The following is a 25,273-nucleotide window of genomic DNA, read 5'->3' as shown; positions in this document are numbered from 1 at the left end:
TTCCCAGAGCGTGACCACAGGAGGGATTGAGTGCAGGCAAGGGCTTGGAGGAAGCAGCATTTATCCACAGCCATCAGGCAACACCCCAGCCTTGCCGCTCCCACGATTCATGGGTGGCGAGTGGTTTGGGGGTGACGTGTCTCCCACCCATGTGCTCCACGCGAATACCAACACAGCCGGGGAACCAGCTGCTTTCCATGAGCTCCCTGCACCGTCCGGGGCTGGGGCAGCCGCATCCAGCCATTCCGAACCCCACGTGCCACCTCGGCCGGCCACAGCCCCCCTCAGCGCCTGCCCTGAGTCGATGTGCTGTGGCAGCGTGCCCCACGGCAGGCCTGGGCTGCGAGTCGCGGCCACCAGCTCGGCACCAGGCACTGTGCCGGGGGGCTGGAGCCGGTGCTGGGCTGTTTGCCCCCGTGGCCCCTTGGCCGACCAGTGAGCAGGGCCAGGGTGAGTAAGGCAAAAGCATAGAGCCTGCAGTGACAGGACCCTTGAGCAGGATAAGGGGGTGCAGAGCTTCTTTTACCCACCGAACGTGGACACTCCGGTGAAGAGCAGGTCCCTGTGCAGCCGGTGGGGAGAGCCAGGTGCTCCCTGCCAGCCGAGCATCTGCCTAGGGAAGCATCTCCAGGGGATCAGAGGCATGTCGGTCAGTCAGGACGTGCCCCTCACCTCTGACCAAGGCTTTGGGTAGGTGTCTGAAACACCTTCCAGCCTTGCTACAAAGGGACAGTCTCTCCCTGGTGCTGCTGGCAGGGGTGCAGCCTCCAGCCCTGAGCCCCTGCAGATCAAGGCAGCAAATGGCCCCGTCGGGGAAGCAGCAAGTCCCGTAACTCTGCATCCGTGTCCTGGAGAGAAGGGATATTTAGGGAGCTGCCCAAGCCCAACTGGGTTTGCATAAAGCCTGTAACAGAACATCTCAGCAGGGTTAGAGGCCTCCCTTCAGCAAAGAGAGCTCTCGCTGGAGGCTGGGAGAGGGTTATCCATGGGCTGGGAGCGAGCCAGGTGTCCTGACAGCGTGCGAGTCATGAGAAATGACTCGACAGTGTCTCTTGGATCCCCATGTCGCTGGAGGGCTGGATCTCCCTGCTCCTGCCCAGAGGGGTGACCGGGGACCAGGAGCCGCTCGCGCCACCTCCTCGTGAAAGCCCAGCAGAGGCTGAGCCAAGCTGAGCAATCTGATGGGCCCAGCATCCCATCATAACTCTTCTCGCAGTGATTTTTATTGGACTTTTTAAGCACCGTTTTGTCCAGGGAGCTTGAACCCTCCATATTTCACTCCTTCCTCTCAGCAGGGAGCATCAGGCGGTCCCAGGTCTCAGCATCACTCATATTCCACCAACACCCTGAAGCACCCTGCTGAAATTCGTGGTGTTTTCTTGGCAAACCCTAAAATCGGTGTGTCTGCATGCCAAGGCTCCCATGGCACGGGAACAAAAGGGTTATAGAGATGGAGAAAGAAATTAGTGGGAGACTTTGGGTGCAGCCAGTTCTGGGAGAGACGCCGCTTTATTTTCTTTGCTCTTAGCTACGCAGGACAGAAAGTGCCTTCCTCGCCAAGAGCCGAGTTAGCATCACCACCGCTCGGAGTCGACGAAGGGCAAATTTCAAAAGAGCATGGGCCAAAGATGGCCCTGATACAGGGGTGGAACAATGTCAGCTTTGGCGTGGGGGGTCCTGCCTGGCTCCGCTTAGCTCTCAGAGGTCCGAATCAATGTGGGGAAACAGTCCAAAACTGAATTGTTTAGGTTAAATGCATTCATGCTCTCCCATGCCGGGAGATTGGAGGATGAGGAGCGGGTGCTTCTCATTTTCGTGGCCAGGCGAGGAAAGCTTTTCCTACCACCCTGTCCTTTTCTGGTCCTCTTCAGAGATGCAGAAGGGGCCACAGTAAAAGGGAAAAAAAAAAAATAATAACAGTGGGAGGAAAAGGTTTACAAACCTGCCAGTCAGTCGTTGTCTTATCTGAAGCTAATCCAGTTTGGCTTGGAAACTATTATCTTAGGTGGATGATTTCAGCTAGTGGGCTTAAATAAAAACAGGTGATTGGATGGATGCAGCTTTGCATGGTTTTCCCCTGGAAATCGGCCTCCACAGTTTCAAAACCAGATCTGGACTTTCCAAAAGTCATTTGGGCTCAAGGTGTTGACTGGACCCTTTTGTTCCTGGCTGGTGAGGAAGTGGCTGGATGTAAGTGCAGAAAAGGGAAAAAAAAATCCCCACTCTTAGCAATCCCTGAGGCTCCCTCAGATGTGCACAGACCCGAAGCAGCTTGGCTGCAGGTTGCAGCTTTCCCAGAGCATGCAGACAACCCAGCACAGAGGTGGATGCATGCCGTGGTATGTGAGGATGATTAATACCTTCCAGAAGCAGCTCGGAGAAGGGAGATGGGCAGTCAGGTCTCTGCTCTGGAACAATCTGGAATAGTCTCAAGGAAAAACAAAAAAACTCAGAAAAAAAAAAAAACAGACCAGCCCAATGGGCTGTCTGAGCCTTTAAGACTGTTCCTGCTTCTGTGTCTCACTTGGAAAAAACACATGCAAAGGTTATGGCTTCAGTCCGGGAAAATAGAAACTTTGTAGGAAATAGTAGAAAACATTCACTTGAAAACATTCGTTCCCCGGGGGGGGGAGAGCTCTCCGTCTGTCTTGCAAGGCCGGGCAGCCCCTGGCGCTGCTGTGGGGCAGAGCCCCCACCACCAAGCCACGCATCGTCGGGAGCGCTCGGGACAAGCCACCGCCCCCACGCACCCGCTCCTTCCCTGCGCACCACGCGTGGTCCTGCACGCACACACCTCCCCCTGCGACTCCGTGGTGCTCCCCGGCCCCGCTGCTGCCCTGCGTCCCTGTCCCAGCTTCAGGAACCCCCCCCGATTTCTTCCCATCCTGTCCGGTGGCAGAGCTGGAGGCTGTGCATCCTTCCCAGGCTGCAGCTGGCTTTTCACTACTTACAGGATTGGTCTTTGGGGTGAAGTTTCCAAATTTTAGCCAAAAACCTCCACAAAGATCCAGGAACGGGGTAAAATGGGTTGGTGCTCCTGTCTCAGCATCATTTGCAGGTTGTCCCACCATAAAAACATGTTTTTCTTTTGTCTGAAGGTTGAAGGCTTCAGTTTTTGCTTGCCCATGCCTAGGTGGAACCGGGTGGTGCAAGGCCACCCTGGGGTAATCCCAGGGGATGTGCAGCAGGAAGGGGGCTAGTCCCTCCCACAGCTGAAGGGCAAAAATGCACATTTCAGAGGGTGGCCACGGGCTCACAGCCATCCTCGTAGACAGACATGGAAGAAAAGGGGTCCTTCAGATCTGCTGCCTCCAGCACTCGCATCGCCCCAGCAAAACTTCACCAGGCGCTGTTCAAAGATGAGTTAAATCACTTGCTCCCACCATGGGTAGGGGGTTGTGCTTGAATTTCATGGCTGGGGCAGCTGGGAACCACCTCCTTCGTTAGAGCCTCCTGGCCAGCCTGTACCCATGCATCCCTGTGGGAACGCGGCTCCACATCTCCACCCACGCCACATCTCTCCACTGGCTGTGGACCACCGTCCCCTTGCTCATGGGCGCATAAACGTTGTGATTATCACTGCAGCAACAGCTTCAAGGGAAGAGTGACATTAGGAAATGATTAAATGTACTGTAGCTCCTTTTAATGAGCTGCAGCAGCTGGAAACAAGGAGTCAAAACCATGTGAGCCACCAGCTGCCTCCACAACATCTGTGAGGGGTGCGAGGCTGGCTCGGAAAATGTCAGTGTGGGGACGGGCCACTGGCATTGCGCAGCACCGCTGGTCGGGACGGCACGCGGGGCCAAACCGCTGCTCCCCGGCCCCTTCCCGCGTGTTTATCTAAGCTGCTGGACCAGGTGGGGATGGAGCTCCATCCCCAGGGGCAAAGCTCTCCGCAGCGCTGTACCCTCAGGTGCAAATGCAACGGGTGCCGTCGGCTTGGCCAGGGAGGAGCTGGGTCATCACCCTGTGCTCGGGCGCTGGCATGTGAAGGCGGCTCTTGGCTGTGCTCTCAGAGGGCTTCAGGAAGCAAGTCCCACATCGTGCTGAAGTCCTCATCTTCCCTCCTTCCCAGAGCACTGAGCAAGCAGGGAGGGAAGGGGCAGCTCTGCGATGGGGTTGTACCACAGTCGTTTTGTTTGGATGGTGGCGTTTGCCCATGGTCCCTTGCCGATGTAGACTCGGAGGCCGTGTCAGAGGGCCTGGGGAGATGTCCTCCCTTGACACTCCATCTCCCCCTGCCTCCCATGGCCTTGGCCCTCCATGGGGTGATGGTTGGGCTGGAGAGGTGGCCCCAGACCAACCCTGCCAATGTGCATTGAACATTGCAACCCTCCCAAATCGCAGACGGGCAGCCCCAAGCACCATCACCCCAGCAGATCCTGGTCTCTGCTCGGCTGGGCTGCGAGCCCCAGCTGCTGGGCACGGCACAGCCACCCAACCTCCTCCAGCCTCCGGGCAGCCCCTGTGCTCCCCAGGGCTCTGCACTGCCACAGGCACCCTGCCTGGAGGAACGAGGGATGCTCTCCACCGAGTGGAGGGAGCGCAGGCTCCTGTGGGAGGCTGGTCCTTGGGCAGATCTCCTTTAGCAGAGGCAAACTGAAAAAAAATACACCAAAACCCCAACTTCTGTAGCACCTTGCAAATTTAACGCAAAAGAGACTATTGAAAGACATAAGTGAGAGTTTAGTTTTTGCCAGCTGATATGTATTGAAAGGGAAAAGCCTGAGGAGGTGTCTGATTTCAAACTAGATTTGTCTCAAGACCAACAAAGGGAATCACAGAGTCTTAACTCTGCAGAATTGCGAGCGGAGTACCAGCTAGCCGTAGGGTTTTTTCAGATTTTTCAGATTTGATCAGGCTGGCACTGATATTCAATGAGAAGGAGTGTGTGCGAGCACTCGTGTTATTGTTCACACATCTGGAGGGGATCAGCAGCACAAGGGACTGGCCGGAGCCGGGCGTGGGCTCGGCAGCGCTCACCCCCTGCCCGAAGGGCTGCCGGCTGCTGGCCAGGCTGGGGAGGAGCTGCCAGGCTGCAGGCACAGCCTGTGCCCGCTCTTTCTTGGTGAGGATGCCCCCAGAGCCGGGGGTGGGGCATGGCCAGGGGGGACTTCGCACTCATAGAGAGAAATATCACAGCTGTTTGCTGCGAGGAAGCGTTAACAGTGAGGGCGAGGGCTGCAGAGAGACGGGACCATCCCACGGGCTGGGAATAAAGGCCTGCACAGCTGCCTGTGGTACAAGCAGGAGGTGAAATTCTCATTTCAGGCACCCTGGTGTAAATCTGGGCCCAGTCTGGGGGTCTCCAGCTTTGTACCCATCCAAATGAGTAATTAATTCAGCTGTGTATGGGCATTCTCTCACTTGTCTCGGGCTGTAAGCAAGGTGATGGATTGACTGCGTGATTGATTGACTGATCGGCCGCAGCATCCAGCTCCCTCCTGAAAAGAGGTTTCTCATGGTGATCCACAGTGAATGGCTGTGAGCACAATAGGGGTGAGGGGCTTCCAGTGAGGAAACTTCTGGTCACTTCAAAATATTTCAGACAGTCTGTGAAAAAAAAAAAAACACAACACAAAAAAAGCCAAACAACAACACAAACCACCACAAAACTTCTGCTGAAATGCAGATAAGCTTCACGCACAACTGCATCGAGCTCTTATAATCCCATCGCAGGGCTTCCTGCGTCCCCATATCCCTTCATCCCTCCACCCCTGCCTTCCTCCGACCCCGCATCCCTTCATCCCCACAACCCTTCATCCCCGTACCCCTCCATCCCCCCGTCCCCAGCTCTGGGACACTGGCACCTCGGGGACAGTCCTTCTGACACCGGGGGACCCGGATGCCCACACGCCCTGGGTACCACAGCCAAGCCATGAGCTTGGACTTGCCAGCCCAGCATCACTGTCAAACCTACCTAAAAAAAATAATGATGATTTTGAAGTGAAATGAACTGATTCTCTCCCCTTCCTGGGATGTTTCCAGATGCTGATTCCCCTTGGCAAAACAAAGCGCTTGTCCCCAGCACGGGCTCTCCATTGCCATGTTTCCCCTGGAGCGGAAAGTCTGATTTGCCCCGGCTCTTGTTACATCCTGCCCCGGCGTCCCGCACAGCGCCCGCTCGGCTGGGGAGCTGCTGTCAGGCCGGGAATTTATAGGGTGGCCAACGCTTCCGAAGACAGATGGTTTCCTATTAACGTATTTAATCATGTCGACTGCTGCTCTCGGCAGGGCTGCGTCCCCAGGGGCGCTGGGAGAGGCAACCCTGGAGTTCATCAGCAGTCGGAGTCTGGGGACACGTTTGCCGTGGGGAAGCACCGGGTGGGGATGAAGCGCTGTCAGGGCTGGCACCCCGTGTGCCCCACGTCCCCTGGGGCTCAGCGCTGGGTTCGGTCCTGCAGGGAGGGAGCAGGAAATGTGCTGCCGGCCCCGGCTGCCGCTGGGAGAAGGGCAAGGAGGGTGCGAAGGCAAGGGTGGATGCGCCGTAAAGCACCCATGTTTAGGCAGTCTTTTCCAGTGCTTTGGTGTCTGGCACCGCTGGACTGTCCCCACTGTATCACCGGTGGCTACAGCCTGCCTGCTTGCTCCCTTTATATCTGTGGAAAATCGGGATGCTGATGAGACCACAGTCGCTACGAGCACCCATGCCCCGAAACACCAAAAAGTGCTCAGGCCCATTTCCTCCCATCCCAAAACTGGCAGCTAAAGAAGCAGGGAAAAAACTCACCCCAACCCGCAGTGGGGCTCGGGTGGTGCCTGGGGGTGGTTTCCCCTCTGAACACAGCATCCAGGGGTCCCAGGGCTGGGCCAGAGCAAATGGGCAGGACTACGCGTGTGCTCCGGTGGCATCCGGGCCACAGCCAGACCCAGCTGCCGGGACGCGGCATCGGGCCCCCGCTCGAAGCGGGGCGGCCGAGCACGACCGGCCATGGCAAGGGCAGCTCCCCAGAGGTGCCGGGCAGCCCCGGCCGCATCCTGCGGGGTGCTGTGGTCCCACCGGAGGGGCCGGTGCCAGGCGCCCCCCGCTCCCCAAGCCGTGCTGCGGAGGTGGGAAGGGGGCTGTGGGATCCTGTGAGCCGCCAGCCACCGCTTTCCATCAGCTCCAGGCAAGAGGCTTTAATCTAATTACATGCTTTATTTGCGCCAATTTGTTTTTCAATCAATCTTGTTCAGCCGCAAGAAAGAAGGCTACTGTGGGCTCGTTTGCACCTCCTTGTACCAAGAGAGAGCCAAGGGAGAGGTTAATGGCAGTTATCCTCGCTGGAGATGCCCGCAGGGCTGCGGACCTGGCTCCCCTTTGCAGGGGTTTCAGCCATCTCTTCCCCCAGCACCATGCAACAAGTCCCCGGTTCAGGCACGGAGCAGCCTGGCCGCTGCCTGAGGATGTCTTTGTAACACGCTGCCTTGCGAGGCTCCTTTGCAGCCAGAGATGAGCAGGTGCCCAAGGACGTGGTGTGCAGCACAGGGCGGGCAGGGCTGCAGGTCCCAGGGAGTCCTGGGGCTGTCCTGCAGAAAAGATTTTGTGTATCTTTTGCCAGGGCTTTCAATAGGGTCCCAGGGAAGTGTTAGGGCCTGCAGGGCACCAAAAAAGAAAGAAGAAGTGAAAATAACTGACCATAATTTCCTGCCCAGACAGGGCTGGGGCAGCTCACTGCTGCAGTGGCTGTGCTTGTTGTGGGGCAGGGCTGGCCCCAGTGCCCCCTGCACATGTGTGCTGCTCAAAGGGCTCCTGAGACTGCTGTGGAGGTCAGAAGATGCTCTGGTACCTGAGCAGGTGCCTTTACACATAGAGCAGAGTGGTCACAGACCAGCTCCGAGGCTGCCCCCGGAGGTGATGAGGCTGGATCTCAGCTGATGGGACAAATCCCTGCCAGCTCCTTTTCCCAGGGCACGTTGTGGGGGCTGCTGCTCTGAGGCCGACTGCCCTGGGCCAGCTGAAGAGGTGACGGAGGACAGACAACAAAGTCACACAGCCCCGTGGTTAAAGGCAACACCATGCGAGAGGCTTGCTTTGCACCAAGGCTCTGCACAGGCCTTCTGGGAACAGACCCAGGCCCTCAGGATCCCCATCCACAGGCTGAGAAGGGGACTGTTTAAAGCCTGGGGACCATTTTGCAGATCAGACAATGTGCATGGTTTGAGCAGCTCGGTCCCTGCTCATCGAGGGCGAAGGCTTGCAAATTATGTGCCTCCCCGTACCAGTGGTGGGGAGATGGCTGGGGCCACCCAGCCAGAGGCATCCCTGTCCCACGGCCGGCCCCAAAATGAAGAGCACTAATTTGCACATCTGCATCGTGCACGTTAGCTGGGTTGCTGCTCGGTGCGGGGGAGAAGAGCCAGCTTAGTCATAACAGAGTGCCCTGCTCTGTTCAGTGGCTAGACCGTGGAAGGAAGGCTGCCGGGGGTGCAGCAGAGCACAGGAGAAGCAATCCCACTGCTGAAGTGAATAACCTGGGAGGGAATCTCTACCTCAAGTTTGCTTTTATATTAAAGAAGGCTGCTCTCAGACAAAGACTCCGACTAGAGTCCAGACCAAATTAAATTACAGCATTGATCCCTCACAATCAGTGAGTTCTGCAAGCTAGAGACGTTGCACCTAGTGCAGCCCCTGCCGCTCATCCCACAGGGAGAAGCCCATCCATGTGCAAGGAAAGGGCTGCTCCAGAGCATCCCCTCCTTCGGGATGCACAGTCAGCAAAGGCCAGGAGCTGAAGCTTGGAGCGAGCGCGTTTGGCCGGCAGAACTGGCGCTCTCCGAAATGACTCTAACAGTCATTTGCTGAGACTGATGGAGGAGATGTTAAAGTAATTCTTTGGGACAGAAGAAAGCAAGGGGCAGCTTCTGTGCTGCGGGAAGTGAAACGGGATTTCATGGTCATCTGGGGAACCGTTTGGAAGTCCAAGAGCCGAAGGCCTCTCTGCTGTAACCGCTGCAGGGCAGCCCTGGCACAGGGTCACCGGCTCCTGTCCTGGCGCTGGGCAGAGGTGGATTGCATCTTATCCCCTGTGTCACCTGGCAGCATGGCTTCCAGCTGCCTTTGGGGTGTTTTGAGATGGCTTACGGAAACGTTTTCATGCCCAGTTTGGGCACACCAAGCACCCAGCGGAACCCATGTTCAACCACAGAGCAAAGACATGGTGTTTCTGCCCCTGCCCTCCCCAAAGGCTGGCTCCCCCAACACGCACCCCTTCTACTCCACATGCTTTTCCTCCTCATTCCCAGCCGTGAGCTGAAGATGTTGAGTTGCTGCCTGTAAAGGGGTTGGAGACACGTTTCCGCGGTCTGAGCAGTTTGGAGGAGTGCACAGTCCCATGAGGACGGGGCAGTGCAAAGCTCTGCAGACCTGTGGAGTTGTGGGCTATGGTACGCGTTGTCCTGTGCGTCCCACAGGACTACAGGCTGCTGCAGTACTTTGGAGCAGCTGGAATAGTTTTGTGGTTGCTGGATGGGCTCAGGAAATATCTTGATGCAGACAGGACCCACACTGGGGCTTTGCTTGCGATCACCGTCAGCTCAGCTGTGAGGTTTGGGCACGGGCCACAGCTGAGAGCTGGGATTCCCTAACTCCCAGCAAAGGGAGCGTTCACTTGGGCGAATCTTCAGCATCTTTGTGATGCCAGAGATCACAAAAATGCATCAGCGAGACATTCACCTTCCTCCCCACAGGCACTCGTGTGGGTTTTACAACACCGAGCCAACAGACACATCCTTCAGGTGTGGCAGAGCCCCTCCCCAGCATCTTCAGGAGCTGTTAGACAGCCCGAAGCAGCAATCCAAGCATTGGACCAGAGCTTTTAGGGTTCCTGAGGAGGAAAGGTTTAGCCATTCTGCACCAGAGCTGGCCTCTCCAAGCAGGGATTTGCCCGGAGCCGGCAGGGACCTGGACGCTGCTGTGCTCCCCCATGGTCGCTCCCAGAGCCCCATTGCAAGGAGCAGCTCACGTACCAGCTCTGTGCAGGGATGTTGCAGCCGGTGAGCAGCACCCATTGGAGGATTTCTGACTGATAATGCTGGGGAGGAAGGGAAAACAGAAAGGAGATGAAAGCTGCTCATCACCACAGTATCCTTGCATGAGAACAAATCAAACCAGCCCCATTGATCTGAACTAGCCAGCTCTGGGGCATCTGGGACCCCAAGCAGACCCCCACTCCCAACTTCTCAGTTCCGCTCTCTCCAGCGATGGGCTCACGGATTTAGGATTTGACATTTGGACCAGTACCCTCGCTTTGCAGTTCAGTCTGGTAGCAGATCCCACCCAGTGCAAACAGGAGATGGGGACACCTAGACCCCTGCCACAGAGCCCCAGCAAGAACTGCATCCCCTTGGGAGAATGCAGAGAGCGAGCGGGCAAGCACCCTTCGCCCCCTGAAATGTTGAGGCCAAACTGTCAAGGCTGGGTCTCCCCTTTTAAGCCACGACACCTCCACTTTGGATCTCAGCCCACAAAGGTATTTAGGGCCCTACCTGGGGGAAATCAACAGGAATTTAGTGGCATAAATTGGGATTAGAAATCTGAATCCCCTTGGGGATCTAAGCCTTGTATCTGCATTTTGAGTTAGGTACCCAGGCCAAGAAATGTGGCTTTAATCGTTCTATCATGTCAGAATCAAGGGGCCTTTAATTTCCGTTACCGACATGTGGCTTTCGCAGAGGCTTACAGCTCATTTCGGAACTGCAAGCACAGCAAGACGTGGTCTCGTGCAGCATCTTCTTGGGAACACCGCTCAGTGCCTTGAGCTCCAGCTGCTGGCACCGCCGTCCTGCCCAGCCCCAAAAGCACCAGCCCTCCGGCAGGAGCGGGGTGCATTAGCAAAGCCTGGGGTGACCAGGGCCCCAGCTGCCCACAGCTTTCAGTCTCATGCGAGCAGCCCCAGCCCTGCTCAAACAAACCTCCAAAACTTTAAAAAAAAAAAAATTAAAAAAAAGAGCAACTATTGCAAAAAAAAGAAATTAAGGAAAACAAAGAAGGTGTTTAGCTGTGAAAACTCTTTGCTCAGCCAGAGAATTAGTTATATCAAGGGGATGGGCTGAGCTGCAAAGCTGCTGAATGCTACGCTGACGCATTTTACTAAGCTGCGACGGACACGAAACAGCCGCCCGCCACCTGCTCCCAGCTCTGTGCGAACAAGTAGCGCCAACCGCCTCTTCCCAGATCCCCTCTGGCTCGGTTTATCTGGGAAACGCAGGAAGTTTGTGCTTTCTCGCAGGTAAGCGGCCGGACGCTCCCAGCCCCGGGGGCCCGGCAGGGAGGTGTGGGATGTCCCCCCTTGCAGCTTGTGGGGCATTAAGGTACAGTGGTGAAAAAAACCCAAAAAAAAAGCACTGGGGTCTGGCTCTGCTTTGGATTTGCATCTCTGAAATGGGGATTTGCACTGAAATATTTGTGCAGCTGAGCAAACTCAGGGAGGAAAGCACTGGGAGCAGGGGGAGGAGGGTGTTCAGAGCTCACCGCTTGCTCTCTCCTGCAGCACGGTGCTGTGGCCAGGGGTGTTCGAGTCCTTCGGAAGGGGGATGGCCAGGCCAAATGCAGGCTAGGAGGGATTCAGAGAGGTTTCAGGGTCTGCTGAGGGCAGGGAAGCCCTGCCCGGGGCCAGGCGAGCTGAGAGGCCAGGTCTGCCCACGAGGAGAAGCAGGGCAGGACAGTGCTGGGGCGAGGACCAAAACTTCTTCTGTCCCCCATGCGCAGGGGCTGTCTGTGCACACCACAAAGGTGGGAGAGCTGGGGCTGACCCCAACCACCAGTCCTGTGGGGCAGAGCCAAGCGGTGTCCAGCCCATCACGCCTGCGGGGCCTGCGTGGTCAGGACCTGGATGCTTACCACCCCGTGCTTCAGGTACCAGGTTGTTCCCCATCTCAAAGGGGAACAGGCAGCCTCCTTTTACTCTCAGCTTGGTTTTTGGGTCAGACTCTGGCATCCCTTCCGAGGGCAGGTTACCCCAGGCTGACCCTCCGCAACCTCACGGCGATGGGCGAGAGGGACCCGCAGGACGGGGAGCCTCCCGCGCAGCCAGGGCAAGCCCACGCGCCTCAGGGCTCGGTAGGCTTGTGACAGAAGAATTTGGGAACAAATTCTGCAGGTCTCACATCACACATGTATCTCCCGTATGCACGCATGAGTCACTGAAACAGCATTTAGAGCACTCCAGGCTCCCAATCCCTCTTCTCCCACTGCAGCCTGCTGCCCCTTCCTCCATCCCTTCCCCAGCCTTTGAGCTTGGCTCTTGCTATCACCTTCCATCAGGGGACCAGCAAACCTTCCCCCAGAACCTAAACTGCTGAAGTGCCACTTGATGGACGAGAGCAGGGTCTTTTCCAGGCGTTAGGCAGCATTGAAATAATATCCCGTAATATCCCCTTAGGGCACTTTCCCTGAGCAAGCAGTAACCTTGCAGCATCACCCCACATATGTAGCACTGCTTACCAGCAAACACAAACTCAAGGCTTTGCTCTGAGAAATTTCGTTTGCCCTCCCAAAGAGGCCTTGGAGGACCTCCAAGTCACCCAGGAGGCAGGAGAGCTCTCCATGGAGGAGACAAAGGAAATGAACTGGGGCAAATCATCCACCCATGGAAATCAGCCCTGGCGTCTGGTGATTTACACTGATTTACACCAGCTGGCTCTGGCCACATCAAGTTCGATTTAAACCAGCTGAGGCTCTGGCACAGCCCATCGGGTTGGGAGAAAAAGAAAGAGAAAGGGAAGGCAGGCAGGGGCTGTGCTAGTAAAAGCAGGGTGAGACTGGGCTGTAGCTGAGTGACTGGAGCCACAAACCTGGTTTTAGGTTTGCACCCAGGGGCCACCCAGAGGCTGTGGGGTTGGGGTGCTGTTCCCCAGAGTCTGGGGGGCACTGGGTGGTGCCCCATCATCTCACAGCCTCCCTGGCTGGGAAATGGTGCTGGGATGGGTTTCTGGCAGGTCTGTAATCTCAGGCAGGCAGGAAATATCGTGGCAGGAGCATAGGGAATGGGAAGCTCAGATGTGGCTAGGGATGTTTCTGTGGGGAGAGGTTGCTGAAGAGGCTTGGGGTTGTTCTTGTGAGTGGTCTGGACTGAGGTCCAGAGTGATGGTTTCTGTGATTGCTATTTCTTGGGCCTGGATCCCAGAAGCAGTATGGTGGGGCTGGGGGGGGGATCTGCCCTTGGTGGGCTCTGCCAGCCTGGCTGGTGGTGACCTGCCTGCAGATCCCGGGGCCAAGCCACGAGGTGTGCAGGTGGGGGTTGCTTTCCACCCCTGCCCGTCACTAGCGCTCAGAGCCAGATAATCGCCAGGGTCTGACTTGGATTTGTCCAGGGGAGGAGAAATCTGCAGGCAGAGCTCCCAAGTGTTGTCCCTGCTCCGTTGCTTGCTCCCCGGCTGCCTTTGGGTCATCCTCTTCTGCAGATCAGCTACTGCATTGGGGATGAGGTGCAACAGCAGTGATAAATATTTATAGAGCTCCTGGATTTTTGTGCCAGAGGAGAACCACCATCATGATTGCCATAACTGCGTTAGTGTCTGGAAAACATCAGCAATCTGCAGTTGAGCAGACTCATGCCGGCTGCCTGGCGAAGCAGCCCGATGGCCTGTCTCTCGTCAGTCCCCTGCTCCACCGAGCAGGTGAGGGAAAGCCTCCCTGGGCTGGTAGGTTGCTGCATGCACATTTATTTCTCTTATAGACTATTCCTTCCATGCTTATGGCCAGGCACATCTTACCAAGGGGTTGGATCAGGAATATTTCTGTTCCCTGGGCTTGATGACACCAGGCAGCCACATCCCAGTGCGTGGTGGCATTGTGCCACATAGGCATGGCTGGGGCTTTGCTAGTGAATCTCCATCCTCTGAACTACAGCTTTTATGGAATATCCACTTTTTTTTTTCAGTGCGCTTCAAGTTTTGTGTGATGTTCGGGGTCACGTTAGGTGAGAAGAGCCTGCTGGATCCCCTTGGCCATTGGCTTGGCTCCTGGCTTTCTAAGGGCTGTGGGCAGCTGGAGCTGGGCAGAGATCTCAGCCAGCCCTCTTGGATGAGGAAGGTGTCCCACTTCCTATCACAGCTGTCACTTTTGGTCCTGGCTAGGTGATACTGAAAGAGTGTGAAGCCGTGTATTGCTGTGGGTGCTCCCCTGAGGAATGGGAGCAGCAGTGGGGCAGGAGGCTGGTGGGAGATGAGGTGGCTCTGTGCTTGGCCATGGTGAGAGGGGCCGGGACACATGTGGGTCAGAGGGGCTGGTTCTGACGTGGTACCTGATGATCTCGGGATGTATGGGTGTTCAGCTCTCCGGGTTTCCCTCTCTTGTTTGTTCCCCCACTCAAGCTGAAAAAGAAGCTGCTGCTTGGCTCAGGCTGGGTTTGGCTCTGCTGCCAATGGGGAGGCTTGGATTTGGGGTCCATGAGACCTCCTGGAGTATCTCCTTTCCACCTGAGGAAGCTCCCCATGTTTCTGAACCCACCTCCCACCCATGGAAAATGCTATAGCTGAGCAGGCCCTCCCAGCTCTGTGCCTCAGTTTCCCCTCCCGGCCCACTTAGCGTGAGCTTCTCTAGGAAGGAATTGCTTCTTGCATGTGTTCCTGCAGTACGTAAGGAGTGGTCCCTCGAGCCCTGCTGAGGCTGTGGCACATGGCACCCCAGTGTGTGACAGCTGTACGAAGGGGGGGTGCTGCACAGCTTCTCCCCCAGGGTTTCAGGTCATGGTCCACTGGAGACCGTGGACAGGAGCCTGGGGTGTTGCATGGGCAAGGGTGGTTCTGGTCAGCTACTGCCACTGTGGCCTGGGGCAGGTTAGGGGCACCCCATGGGGTACCAACAGCACCCACCTGCCCACCCAGCACCCCGCCCCACGCACAGAGCCGGCTGGAGATAGCAGGGACATTTCAGCAGGTTTTCATACGTGGTCTCCAGTGGTGGCTGTGGAGGAGCAATGGGCAGTTGGGAGAGGTGGAGATGCCCAGGGACATTCACTGTACCAAGGCCTCCAACTGGGGCCGATGTGTCCCATCTTCCCTCAAATATGGGGTCTCTGTGGTGCTGGGGGCTTCTCTTTAGCACCTGGGGTGCTGAGGAGACGTGGGATGTGCGTGATGTGTCCATGAGCCAGTCCTGGTGCTGGCGCGGGGTGGCACATCTCCAGCCACTGTGGCCTTGCCTGGCCGAGGTGCCACTGGGATGTTCCCAGCAGCGGCTGGAGGGCACCGACCGCACGATGCCGTCCTGCCGCGTCCCGCACCGGAGCGGTTCCCTGCGAGCAGCAGCTACCGGAGCCGGGCTCAGTATCCCCGCAGCCGCCCAGGACCGTGGCTCGGCTCCAGCCCCGCCAGCCCCGGCGGCGCTGCCAGGCTGCCGTGCCAGCGCTCCCGCCTGCCCGCCGCGCCGGCCGCTGCGCCGCCCGAGCGAAGCCAGCGTGTCTCAGCAGTGGGGGCCCATTAGAAACGAAATGTTCCTACTGGGGTATTTTATTTGCACACTTCAGTAGAGTGGACACCAAAAGGCTTTGCTAATGCTTCATGGGCTGCTAATTTCCTCCCTGACCCCCATTGTCGGAGGGTGACCCCAGCCCGAATCTCTCGGCAATGAATGCCAAAGGCTGACACCGGCCCGGGTTAGGGGTGACAATGGGGCCTCTGTGGGCTCCGGGCAGGCTCCAGTTGGGAGCTGGAGAACAGGGGGAATTTGTGTGGCTCTCAAAAGCTCTGGGTGGCACAATAAGGGAGGCCCCGGGGTCTCCCAGGAAGACAGAGGCAGCCCAGGGGAGGCGGGCGGGAGGATGGTTTCCTTTGTGAAAAGCTTTCTTTAGAAAGGAAGGTTTTTCTGAATGCCCCCTTAGACGACCCAATCGGGGCCTGGCAGATGGATATCACAGGCACGCTGCTTATTCATGGCAGGCTGCAGCTTTGAGCCGCCCCCCCCCCCCCACCCCCTTCCCCCAGCCTTTTATTCATTTTAAGGCTAATTTGTTTTGTTAATGTTTTCTTGCCCTCCCCCTCTCTCCTGTGCAGATTGTGACTCATACTGCAAAGCCTCCAAGGGGAAACTGAAGATCAACATGAAGAAGTACTGTAAGAAAGACTATGGTGAGTCTCCCCTCTCGGCCGCCGCTTCCCAGGGACGAGCGGTTCCAAGGGGATGGGGAGCAGGAGCATCTCCCTCCCAGGGCTCCCCGGCCCACCGAGCCCAGGGGCAAGTTGCTGGCCGGGTCTCAGCTGTGCCCGGCTCTGCTTCACGGCGACCGCCTGTGCTGGGGTGTGCGCCGGGCAATCTGGGGTACGGCTTTTGTTTGGAGAGGGTTTGGAGAGGAAGCCCTGGAGAGTGATGCCCGATGAAGCAGCAACGCAATATGTTGCTTGGAAAATATGAGTCTCCCTGTAGATGCTGAGACAGCCCCCAAATCAGGGTCCCTAGTGTCTTCATCCCAGGGTGTCTTCTGGGTAACGATGACTCCGTGTCCTGTCTCTTCTCACTGTGCTGTTACATGCAGTGGCTTTTAAAAATTGTGCTTTGCTGTGGGGACAAGCAGCAGGGGGTTCCCCATCATCCAGATCCATCCCCCCTGGAATTCCCAGGCAAGTGCAGTGGGTGGTGCCGCCCCAGGACAAGCCAGGGGAGCTGTGGGGTCCCCATCCTTGCTGGTACTTGAGGTCCTGAGCATCCTCCCACAGCTCTGGCTCGGAGCAGGGCTTGGAGCAGGCATGTCCCAAGCTCCCTCCCCACCTCTCTGCTCCTGGGATAATTTTTAATGTGAGTCCATTCCCAACGTGGGCACCAATGGGTGCATGGAGGAGGTGGCCAGGGGGACCCTGGGAGGGGATTTTCTTCAGGCCACACCAAGAAACCCCTCAAAGCTCTCCGTGGGGCTCGGCAGCCCCTCTCCGCCCTGGCTTGGCCATTCCCTGCCGGCACCACCCAGCACGGGCAGGTGGGGAGGGATGGCTCTGCTGCGGCGCTGCCTGCCTGGAGAATCGCCCTCCGTCGCCGGCTGCGCCAGCGCTGTTGGGACGAGCCGCGTGTCGGGAATGGGGCTGACCTGGAAAAATCAGCTAGGGCTGGATAAATACAGGCGCTCTGGGCTGGGGGTTGTGTAGAAACGGTGCTAACCATACATAGGGGCTGGAAACTACCTCACCCCCTCAAAGAGTGTAGCAGGGGGAGCAAAGTGTTTGCAGGCAGGGCCAAGCACGAGCCTTCGGGTTTGACCCGGGGTGGGGAGCGGGCTGTGTGCGGTGAGCCTGGCTTTGAGCTGAGCCTTCAAACATCTGAGCAACCAGGGAATTACAAGGCGCTGCAGGGCAGGGTTTAGCATCCACTGGGGCTGCGGCTGCCCCCATGTCTGCTAGCCCTTCCCCTCCACAGCAGAGGAATACATAATATATAAATACTATATATATGTATATGCATGCATAAATATATGCGTGTGTATGTATATATATTCACCAAATTGCCGGGGGTGGTGGTGGGGAATCCCTTCTGCATCAAAGCATCCAGAGGTGCTGATACCTCCTCCCTCCTTCAAACGCGCTCACAGCAGTAGCTCAGCATGTCTGGGAAGTGTTTGTGAGAGCAGAACGAATTCCCATTTAACAGCCCTTCCCCGGACAAGGCGCTTCCCGGCAGGGCCGCCTGAGGGATGCTCCGGGCTGGCTTTGTGCTCTGGCATCTCTCCGCGAGCCCGGGGGAAGGAATAGGGCTCAGAGGCAAATGTTTTATTTGCATTTCCATTTATTTTTCCATTACCCACATGGCAAAATGGTTGTGGAGAGCATCCCTCGGCAAGGACTAGCTGCCAAGGCTGGGGCCATGCTCGCGGTATGCATCTAGCAAGGGCTGGCCATGCTCGTAGGAGCTGCTTGGAGGTTCATCAGATGTTGGAAAGGTCCAAAAAATGCCTTTTCCCTTATAGAAAAGGGTTAAATTGCACGTGAGAAAGTCTCTGCTAGAACATGAGGCTATTGAAGACAGGAGCGGGGCTGATCACCAGGCTACTAAAGCCATTGGGTTTCTCATGGGTGGATTCTCTGCTGGCTATGAGCTACAAATGCATTTCCCACACATGGTACCTGCATCCCTTCATTTTCCCACCTGGCTTCTCCAGCATCTCCTAAGGGCTGAGCATACACTGGAGCACTTGCTCTCCGAAGAGGGGAAAAAGGAGCCATTTGTTTGCAGGAAACTTGTATGTGTCGTGATCCAAATTGGCCCCAGGGGTTTGGAGGATGGTAGGGAGGAAAACAAGGCACGTGTGTCCTCCTCAAAAAGTGTTTCCCAGCCAAGCAGTGTTATCTTTCCCTGCGGCTCTTGGGGTGAGGATCTGATATTTTGGGGGTGGCAGCACTTGGGCTTTGCTCGCGGGGCGGCCCCAGCGTGGTTTCGCTCCTTGGCCTGTCCAGTCTCGCCAGGGAGATGATTCTTGGGGATTCGAGTGAAAACTCGCGCTTGGTTTTCTTTGAGGCTGTAACGTGGTCTCGCGGGCTTCAACAGACCCTGGGGAGATGAGGGCAGCTCAAGAGCTGTCTTGGACAGGAGGAAACCCTGGAGCAATGAATAGGGGTGCTGGAAAGAGCTTTTCTTGTCTCTTTCATCACGCAGCACCACCACTGCCACAGCACAAGTGAGCCAAAGCCGCTTGCTGGGGCTGGTTTGGGGCGAGTGGGCACAGGCTGTCCCAGTGTGGGAACTCGGGTGCTCCCACCTGAGCCCTCCTGGCCCCAGGGGAGTCCCCAGTCAGCCCCACAGCCCCAGCCAACCCCGTAGCCACGGCAAATTTGCTTTTTCAAGGGCACACCATCCTGGCGAGGCAGCAGGGTAAGCGATGCCGCGGCACAGCGCGGCCGTGCTGGGGCAGCCCACGCTTTCGACAGGGCCAGGGAGGGAAGAAAGGGTTGAAAAAGTGCAGGGAGGGATAATGAAGACTTCGGGACTGACACCCCAGCAGGAAGCCAATTAGGAGGCTCTTTTCCTCACGTTACGCCGGCATCGCTGGGCTGAATATCCTAAAAGGCCCTAATTAGCTTGAACAGAGTTACTTCTCCCGCGGGCTCAATCGGGAAGCTATCATCCGCCCCGCGCTCCTCAATGGGGCTTTTTAGCTCCCCGTTTCATTCAGTGACTCAAAGGGGATATTTTCCCTTATTTATTTTTCTTATCTGTTTGTTTTTGTTGGGTTTGCGGGTTTTTTTCTTTTTATTTTAAATTGGGCTCTTTCCCGCGAGATGGGTTTTGGTGCAAATATTTGGAGTGAAACAGGGCGTGGGAGGGCAGGCTGGGAGACTTCGGCGGTGTGGGGAGCAGGCAAGAACAGAAGCAGAAAAGCTTTTTCTGGGTTTATTCTGGCTGCCTGATGGAGTGCAGGGGTGTCTCAGCTCCCAGAAAACCAGGGGTAGAGGAGGGGGTTCGCTGGGTTTGAGGTAGTTAAAATTAGCCTGGGGAAGTGGGGGGATCCCTGCTGAGGATGGAGATTTCCCTGCGGCCCAGAAGGAGAGGGGATTATTTTATTAGAGCGGGTGATGCTGCTCCAGCTGATGCAGGAGCATCCCTCGCTCCCTCGGGTGCCACCATTTCAGCCCGATCTTCGGGGCTTTTCCCGCTGTCTGTGTGTTGTGGTTAATCCGAGTTGGATGGGCGGCTGCGGCACTTTTTAACCCCTGGACCCCGGGGCCCGATCCTGCACAGACGATGCTGGAGCGTTTTGCTAGGTCCTGGCACCGTGGTCCCAGCTGGTGCCCCTGCGCCCTTGCCATGGCCCTGGTGCACCACTGGAAAGGGGATGAGGGTGAGGAGCAGGATCCTCATCTGAAAGGTGAGATCATCTGCTCACTTCGCCCTTTCTTGGAAAAAAAAAGTGAAAAAAAAAAAAAAATCCTTCCTTTCGCGGAGACTTTAGTTAGTCACCCCCTTTGTCGAGAGGAGCTTGGCAGGGGCTGGTGGAAAAAAGCAAAATGTGTTTTCAAAAGACAGCTTGAAAGGGGGGGGGGAACCCAAATCCGCAGGAAAACCCAGTGAAGGGGAGAATCGCTGTCCCCAGCTTGTCCCCAGCTCACAGCCCCTTCCACAGCCCCGGAAGGTGGAGAAACCCCGGAGCAGGTCAGCACTGAGCAATCCCCCCCCGTACCGGTGTCCCGAGGGAGCGAGCTGGCGCGGCGAGGGCTCCCCGGCACGGCGGGCAGGGACCACGCCGGGGCAGGGCGCGCCCAGGCCGGCCGGGACTGGGGGTCGTAAATCTCCAATATTAAACCAGTAGGAAATTGGCGACCGGAGGCAGGCAAAGCCACAGCCAAATAAACTAGAAAAAAAAAAAAAAAGGAGGGGGAGAGGGGGAAATATCCCTTTTTAACCCTTTGCTCCAGTGAGGAGCCAGCCCTTTCCCTTCCCAAACCCGAACGGTGTCGGGGTCACCTTTTGCTGCAGCTTGGAGTAAAACCCACGTGGGCTCTGCTCCGCTTGTGCAGCGAGACGGGCCCGAGCCCTCTGAACGCCCCGGCTCAGGCTGGGACACCTGCGTCCGCCACCGCTGTCCCGAGTACCCGTTTCTGTCTGTCCGTGTTAAAGACCCTCTTGTCTCTCCCAGCAAACCACCCTGCTCCCACTGCCACCCCCAGGGTCCAGCGGGATCTTTCCCCAGGGCCAGTGCAGTGATGCTCCCCGTCACTGGAAGCTCCACAAAGCTCCAGCTCCTGGAGTCACTTAGCTCATAGGATGCGTAGGTTTGGCCGTGTAGCCCAGATCCCGGCCAGCTTCGGCAGGGGAAAGCTTGAAATCAGGAGATTTAGCACAAACCCCAAAAGTAAACAAAAATAAAAAAAATATATAATTTTTTTTCCAGCCTCACTCTTTTCATGGCAATCTCATGATTTTTGGGGCCCTGACTCATGGTCTCTGAATGCTGCGAGGCGCTGCTTTTATTTAAGCCTTTATGTGGCTGCCCTCAAACATGTTTTTTTCAGGCTTTGGGATTGGTTTTTGTTTTTATTAACATCAAATCATCCACCCCTCCACTTTCATCTGCAACATCAAGCCTTCAGGTCTTTCTTGTGGTCGGAGGCTCCCAGCCAAGCCTCGAGGAGCCGGGCAGCATCACGGGCCCAGAGCTGAGCGCCAAGACAGGCACTGGGCAGCACCCTGTGCTGGGGGCTGCAGGAGGGGACCAGGGACCCCCCCCCCCCCATCCCCTCCCGCAGCCCGGGGACCACTCAGCCACCTTTTTCTTAGAAGCATAAGACGGCGAGACGCTTGAATGCGTCCCCTGGGCTGGTGGGGCTTGTAAGGCACCAGCCGGGCGGGATCTGTGCTGCAGCAGCATCAGTGTCAGGTGGGACGCGGCTGGAGGGGCAGCGCCGTGCGCCCACCGGGACCGAGCATCTTTCCCACAGCCCTCGAGCCCCCATCCTCCAGCTCTCAGCACTCATCGGGATGTTCAGGGGCTCTCTTGGGGCCGACAGGGATCATGGCAGGGCACAAAATAGCAAGCCAGGTGAGAAATCCCCAGTGCTGTGGGGGCACCTGGGGGTGCAGCCAGCCCCAAACTGCCCGCAGGGCCCGGCTGCCCTCTGTTTGTAAAGCATGGGGAGGGAGCTGGGGCACCCCCAAGGCACTGCTGGGCTCCGGACCTGGACTAGAGCCCATCCTCACTGGAAACCAGTGTCCCCAGCCCCGGCTGGAGCAGCAGCACAATGCTGCGGCTCACTTGATTTTGTTCTCCCCCTCCGGGTCACCACCTGCTCCCAGGGGACCACAGCCAGGGAAGCATCATCTCTGCCACCCACTTGACTAACCATCATCCCCTATTGCATCCTTTCATTTGGCTGCCCCACAGATGCTTTCCAGGACATTTTTCTCGGGATGCAGTGACAGGGATGGTCCCCAGCGTGGCTCAGCATCGGCACAGGGCTTCAGTGATCAGCAGCAGAGAGGGACCAGTTCACATGGCACAGGCAAAGCCAAGCTTTGCCCTAGGAAAAGGCAGCTGAAGGACAATATCTAGCTCCAAAGCCAGATTTGGGGTGATGGGATGCAGCTGACTCCTGTCCCCCCCCAAAACCATGAAGGAACGGAAACCTTCTCTTTCATGAGAAATGAGGCTCTAAATCCCTGGGGATTCACCCAGAGGAGCCAGCTTAGGGGCTCCCAAAAATTTCTCCCGGCACCTCTCTGCACCTCTGCACATCTCGTGTCCCTTGGGAGATGCTGGAGACCCCATCCCACCACCAAAATATCCAGGCAAGTCATCGCTAAACTTGGGCTCCAAAACCAGGCTCAGGGGAAACCGTGTGTCCCGGACGCAAAGTTACGGGCAGAAACCTCGCTGTCAGGGAAGGCAGCTGCGGCCGTGCCAGCCAAGCCTTCACCGAAGCTTTCACTCCTTCCACTTCATTAATAAAAGGGGAAAAAAATAAGAGACGGGGGCCTTGACATCAAAAAAATACAGACTGTGTATTTTAGAGCGGAGTTTCCTGTAACCACCTCTCTCCGGTTCCTTTTCATTCATTTTCTCCATTTTGTCAGTGTGGACCCAGGCAGGTCAAAGGTTTAAGCTTTTTTGGAAAGATTTGTTTCAAAAAAATAAAAATTGGCTAATCTTCACATTTTGCTACCTTCACACCAGACAGGGAAATACACGGTCAGAGCTTAGGGTTGTTTTTTTTCTCTCTATTTTTTTTATTTAATGAAAGCATCTGGCGTCCATGACATGCTCCAGCAAAAAAAAAAAAAACCCCACATATATTTTGAAATGTGTTAAAAAGCCTTGCTGGGCTGCAGAGCCCCGCTTCCTTCCATAGCTTGAAATCAGTTTGCACGCTGTGGTTTTAAACCGGGGGGATGTTCCTCCACCGCTAATCTGGGGGGTAAAATTGGGTTGTTACAAGGCAAATGGGAGAGTTTTGCCTGGGTTTTTGGTTGTTAATTTTTTTTTTTTTTTGAGTTTTCCTCTTCCTCTGATAATTTCTGCAATCAAGGTTGGAGCCACCAGGGACTGGCCAGATGGCTGAGATGGGCAGGGAGTTACAGCTCATAGGGCAGGGGAAGTGGGGTAAAAAGAGGAAAAATCTCAACGATTTGGTCAAAAAGCACTTTTTGGTTGGACTGCGCCAGCCTGCGTGGAGCTGCTGGCCCTTGCCTGCTCTCCTGGCCAGGGCTGGCAGCACCACCTGGGTGTCTTTGCTGGTGAGGACGCCGCATCCCACAGTCAGCAAACAAACCCGGGAGGGCTGGGTACTCACTTCCCACTGAAGATATTTTCCTGGAAGCTGATTTTTAGAGAGGAGGAATGTGTTCAACCTCCCGGAGCATGCGATCTCGGCTGACTGCGGCTCCTGTCCTCCCCTGCCGCCTCTGTGCCGCGACGGAGCGCTGCTGGGAGGCAGGAGCTGCCTCCAGGCTCCTACCTCCTCTTCCTTGCCGTGCTGTGGGGCTGAACGCTCCCTCTCCCATGGGGGCCTCCAGCCTTCCCTGTGGTTTGACCCCGAGTCCACAGACATCACCTGGAAAGGGCACACCAGCACCTGCTGTGGGGATTGAGGAAGAGGAGGAGGAGGGCTGGCAGAGGCCACCGTAGGCTGCTCAGGGCCACCTGGGCTGCAGCCAGGGGCTGCCCCATGGTACAAAACCACAGTGGCTCCGGGGGCTTCTGAAATCAGCCGGGAGCCGAGCCTTACCCTCGAGCATGCTGGAAGCAAACCAGAGCCCATCGCCATCCCAGCATCTTTGCGGACACCCCCAGGGAGAGCCTTCTCCTGCCCAGATCATGATGCCGAGTCACCTTTGCACTGGCCCCGCGGGACCGTGGGCCACCACTGCTGCGTGGGTGCCGGTGGGCGCCGGGATAACGGAAGGCGTGACCTGTGCTTCAGGAAGGCGCAAGGGGCGGCGTGGTGGAGGGCTGAGTCCTCTCCAGGTTTTCTCAGTCCATATGGCTACAGATGGGCTACGCAACATCAGCCACGGGCTTGGCGAACACCCTTGCTAGTCCTGTGCTTATGGATCGCAGTTATCCTCCCATCTCAGTCTTGCTTTGGGAGCTTGCGATCGCCCAGTAACCCGCCAGGACACCTGGCTTGCCAGGCTGCTGCTTACCGAGACACCCCCTTGAAACCCAATGTTGCTATTCAGTATTTACAGAGGTGCTCAGGTGAGTCCACCAGACCCAGAAGTTGGGCTGGATGCTGGCTCTGCCATGCCCTTATGGTCACTGAGCCCCACCCTCAGTCCTTCACCCATGCTTTTTACCAGCAGTGACATCTTCCACAGCAAGCGCGGAGCAGTATTGGCTCAGGAACATCTCCTAGAAACACACACCAGCAAACCTCCCCATTTCCAAATCCTTTCATAGGTTTGATCCCCTTCAGTGTCCTGCTCCGAGGCTGGGCGCTCATGGAAAGCTGTCTCCTTGAGCTGGCTCCAGGCAGATGTGCTGGAGTCCCTAACAGGTCTTTCCTACCTCCAGATGCCAAATTCTTGGAGATATGGGCCAGCCCCACTGTTTTGCGCCAGAATTTGGCTCATCTTTGCTTGGAGTCCTGGCGCAGATGCGCTGAGTGCCCCATTGGCGAGGAGGGGAGGGCAGAGGGGCTGGTGAAATGGCCTGTGCAGAAACCCATCCTCTGGCTGAAGCAGGCGCTGCTCTCTGGACACGTGGGTCAGGAAGAAAGCTCGTCCCAGCTCCTACGGTGCAGCCCAGGGTTTTGGCACTGCCGTGTGTGCAGAGCCCCTGCCCCGCGCTCCGGCCACCACCTGGGCCTGGGGACACAAGCTGTCCCTGGGTTTTTAATCTTCTCTGTGCTTGCTCCTTCAAGGGAAAAGGCAGGGTCCAGTGTACAGAATCCACCTGATTTTTAAAGATTTTTTTCACTTGCTTTAAGCATTCAGAGGTGCTGGGGCAGATGTTGCTGCACCGACAGCCTTGGGGAACTGCTCTGTCTGCGCTTGCTTCACAGCCACGTCCTGGGAGATGATGGTCCTCCATAGGACACGAATAGGAGAATGAAACAACCTGCTCCCCACCAGCGCTCCAGGTAGCCCTGTGTCACTCCCAGGGCTCCTAGTGCAAGGAGTCCCATGGTTCCTGGAGTGCAGCTGCTCCCAGCCTCTGCTCCCCTCCTGGGGGTCCTCCAGCCCCCAAGGTCCTTGGGTAACTGTGCCCAGGCTCACTGGGGACCCAGAGGGCTGCCTTTGTGGGAACAGAGCTGGAGAGCATCTCCCAAGGCTGTGGCGGTCTTAGTACCTTTGCTGAACCCCTCTGCCACCAGCACTGGCTACTCTTGCTCATGGCAGATGGCCTGGGGACAGAGGTAGTTTCTGTGCAACCAC

General features: G+C 56.7%; 1 protein-coding gene across 1 annotated transcript in view; it reads left to right on the top strand.

The window, feature by feature from the left end:
- NTN1 (netrin 1) overlaps window positions 1-25,273 on the top strand; it is a 108,658-nt gene that overhangs the window by 79,019 nt on the left and 4,366 nt on the right. The window contains exon 5 of the mRNA XM_064467264.1: window positions 15,976-16,050. Within this exon, the coding sequence (XP_064323334.1) occupies window positions 15,976-16,050 (75 nt within the window). The remainder of the gene's footprint in view (window positions 1-15,975; window positions 16,051-25,273) is intronic.

This window comes from Phalacrocorax carbo, chromosome 16, assembly GCF_963921805.1.
Source record: "Phalacrocorax carbo chromosome 16, bPhaCar2.1, whole genome shotgun sequence".
NCBI classification, from domain to species: Eukaryota; Metazoa; Chordata; class Aves; order Suliformes; family Phalacrocoracidae; genus Phalacrocorax; species Phalacrocorax carbo.
This window is presented reverse-complemented; position numbering and strand designations above follow the sequence as displayed.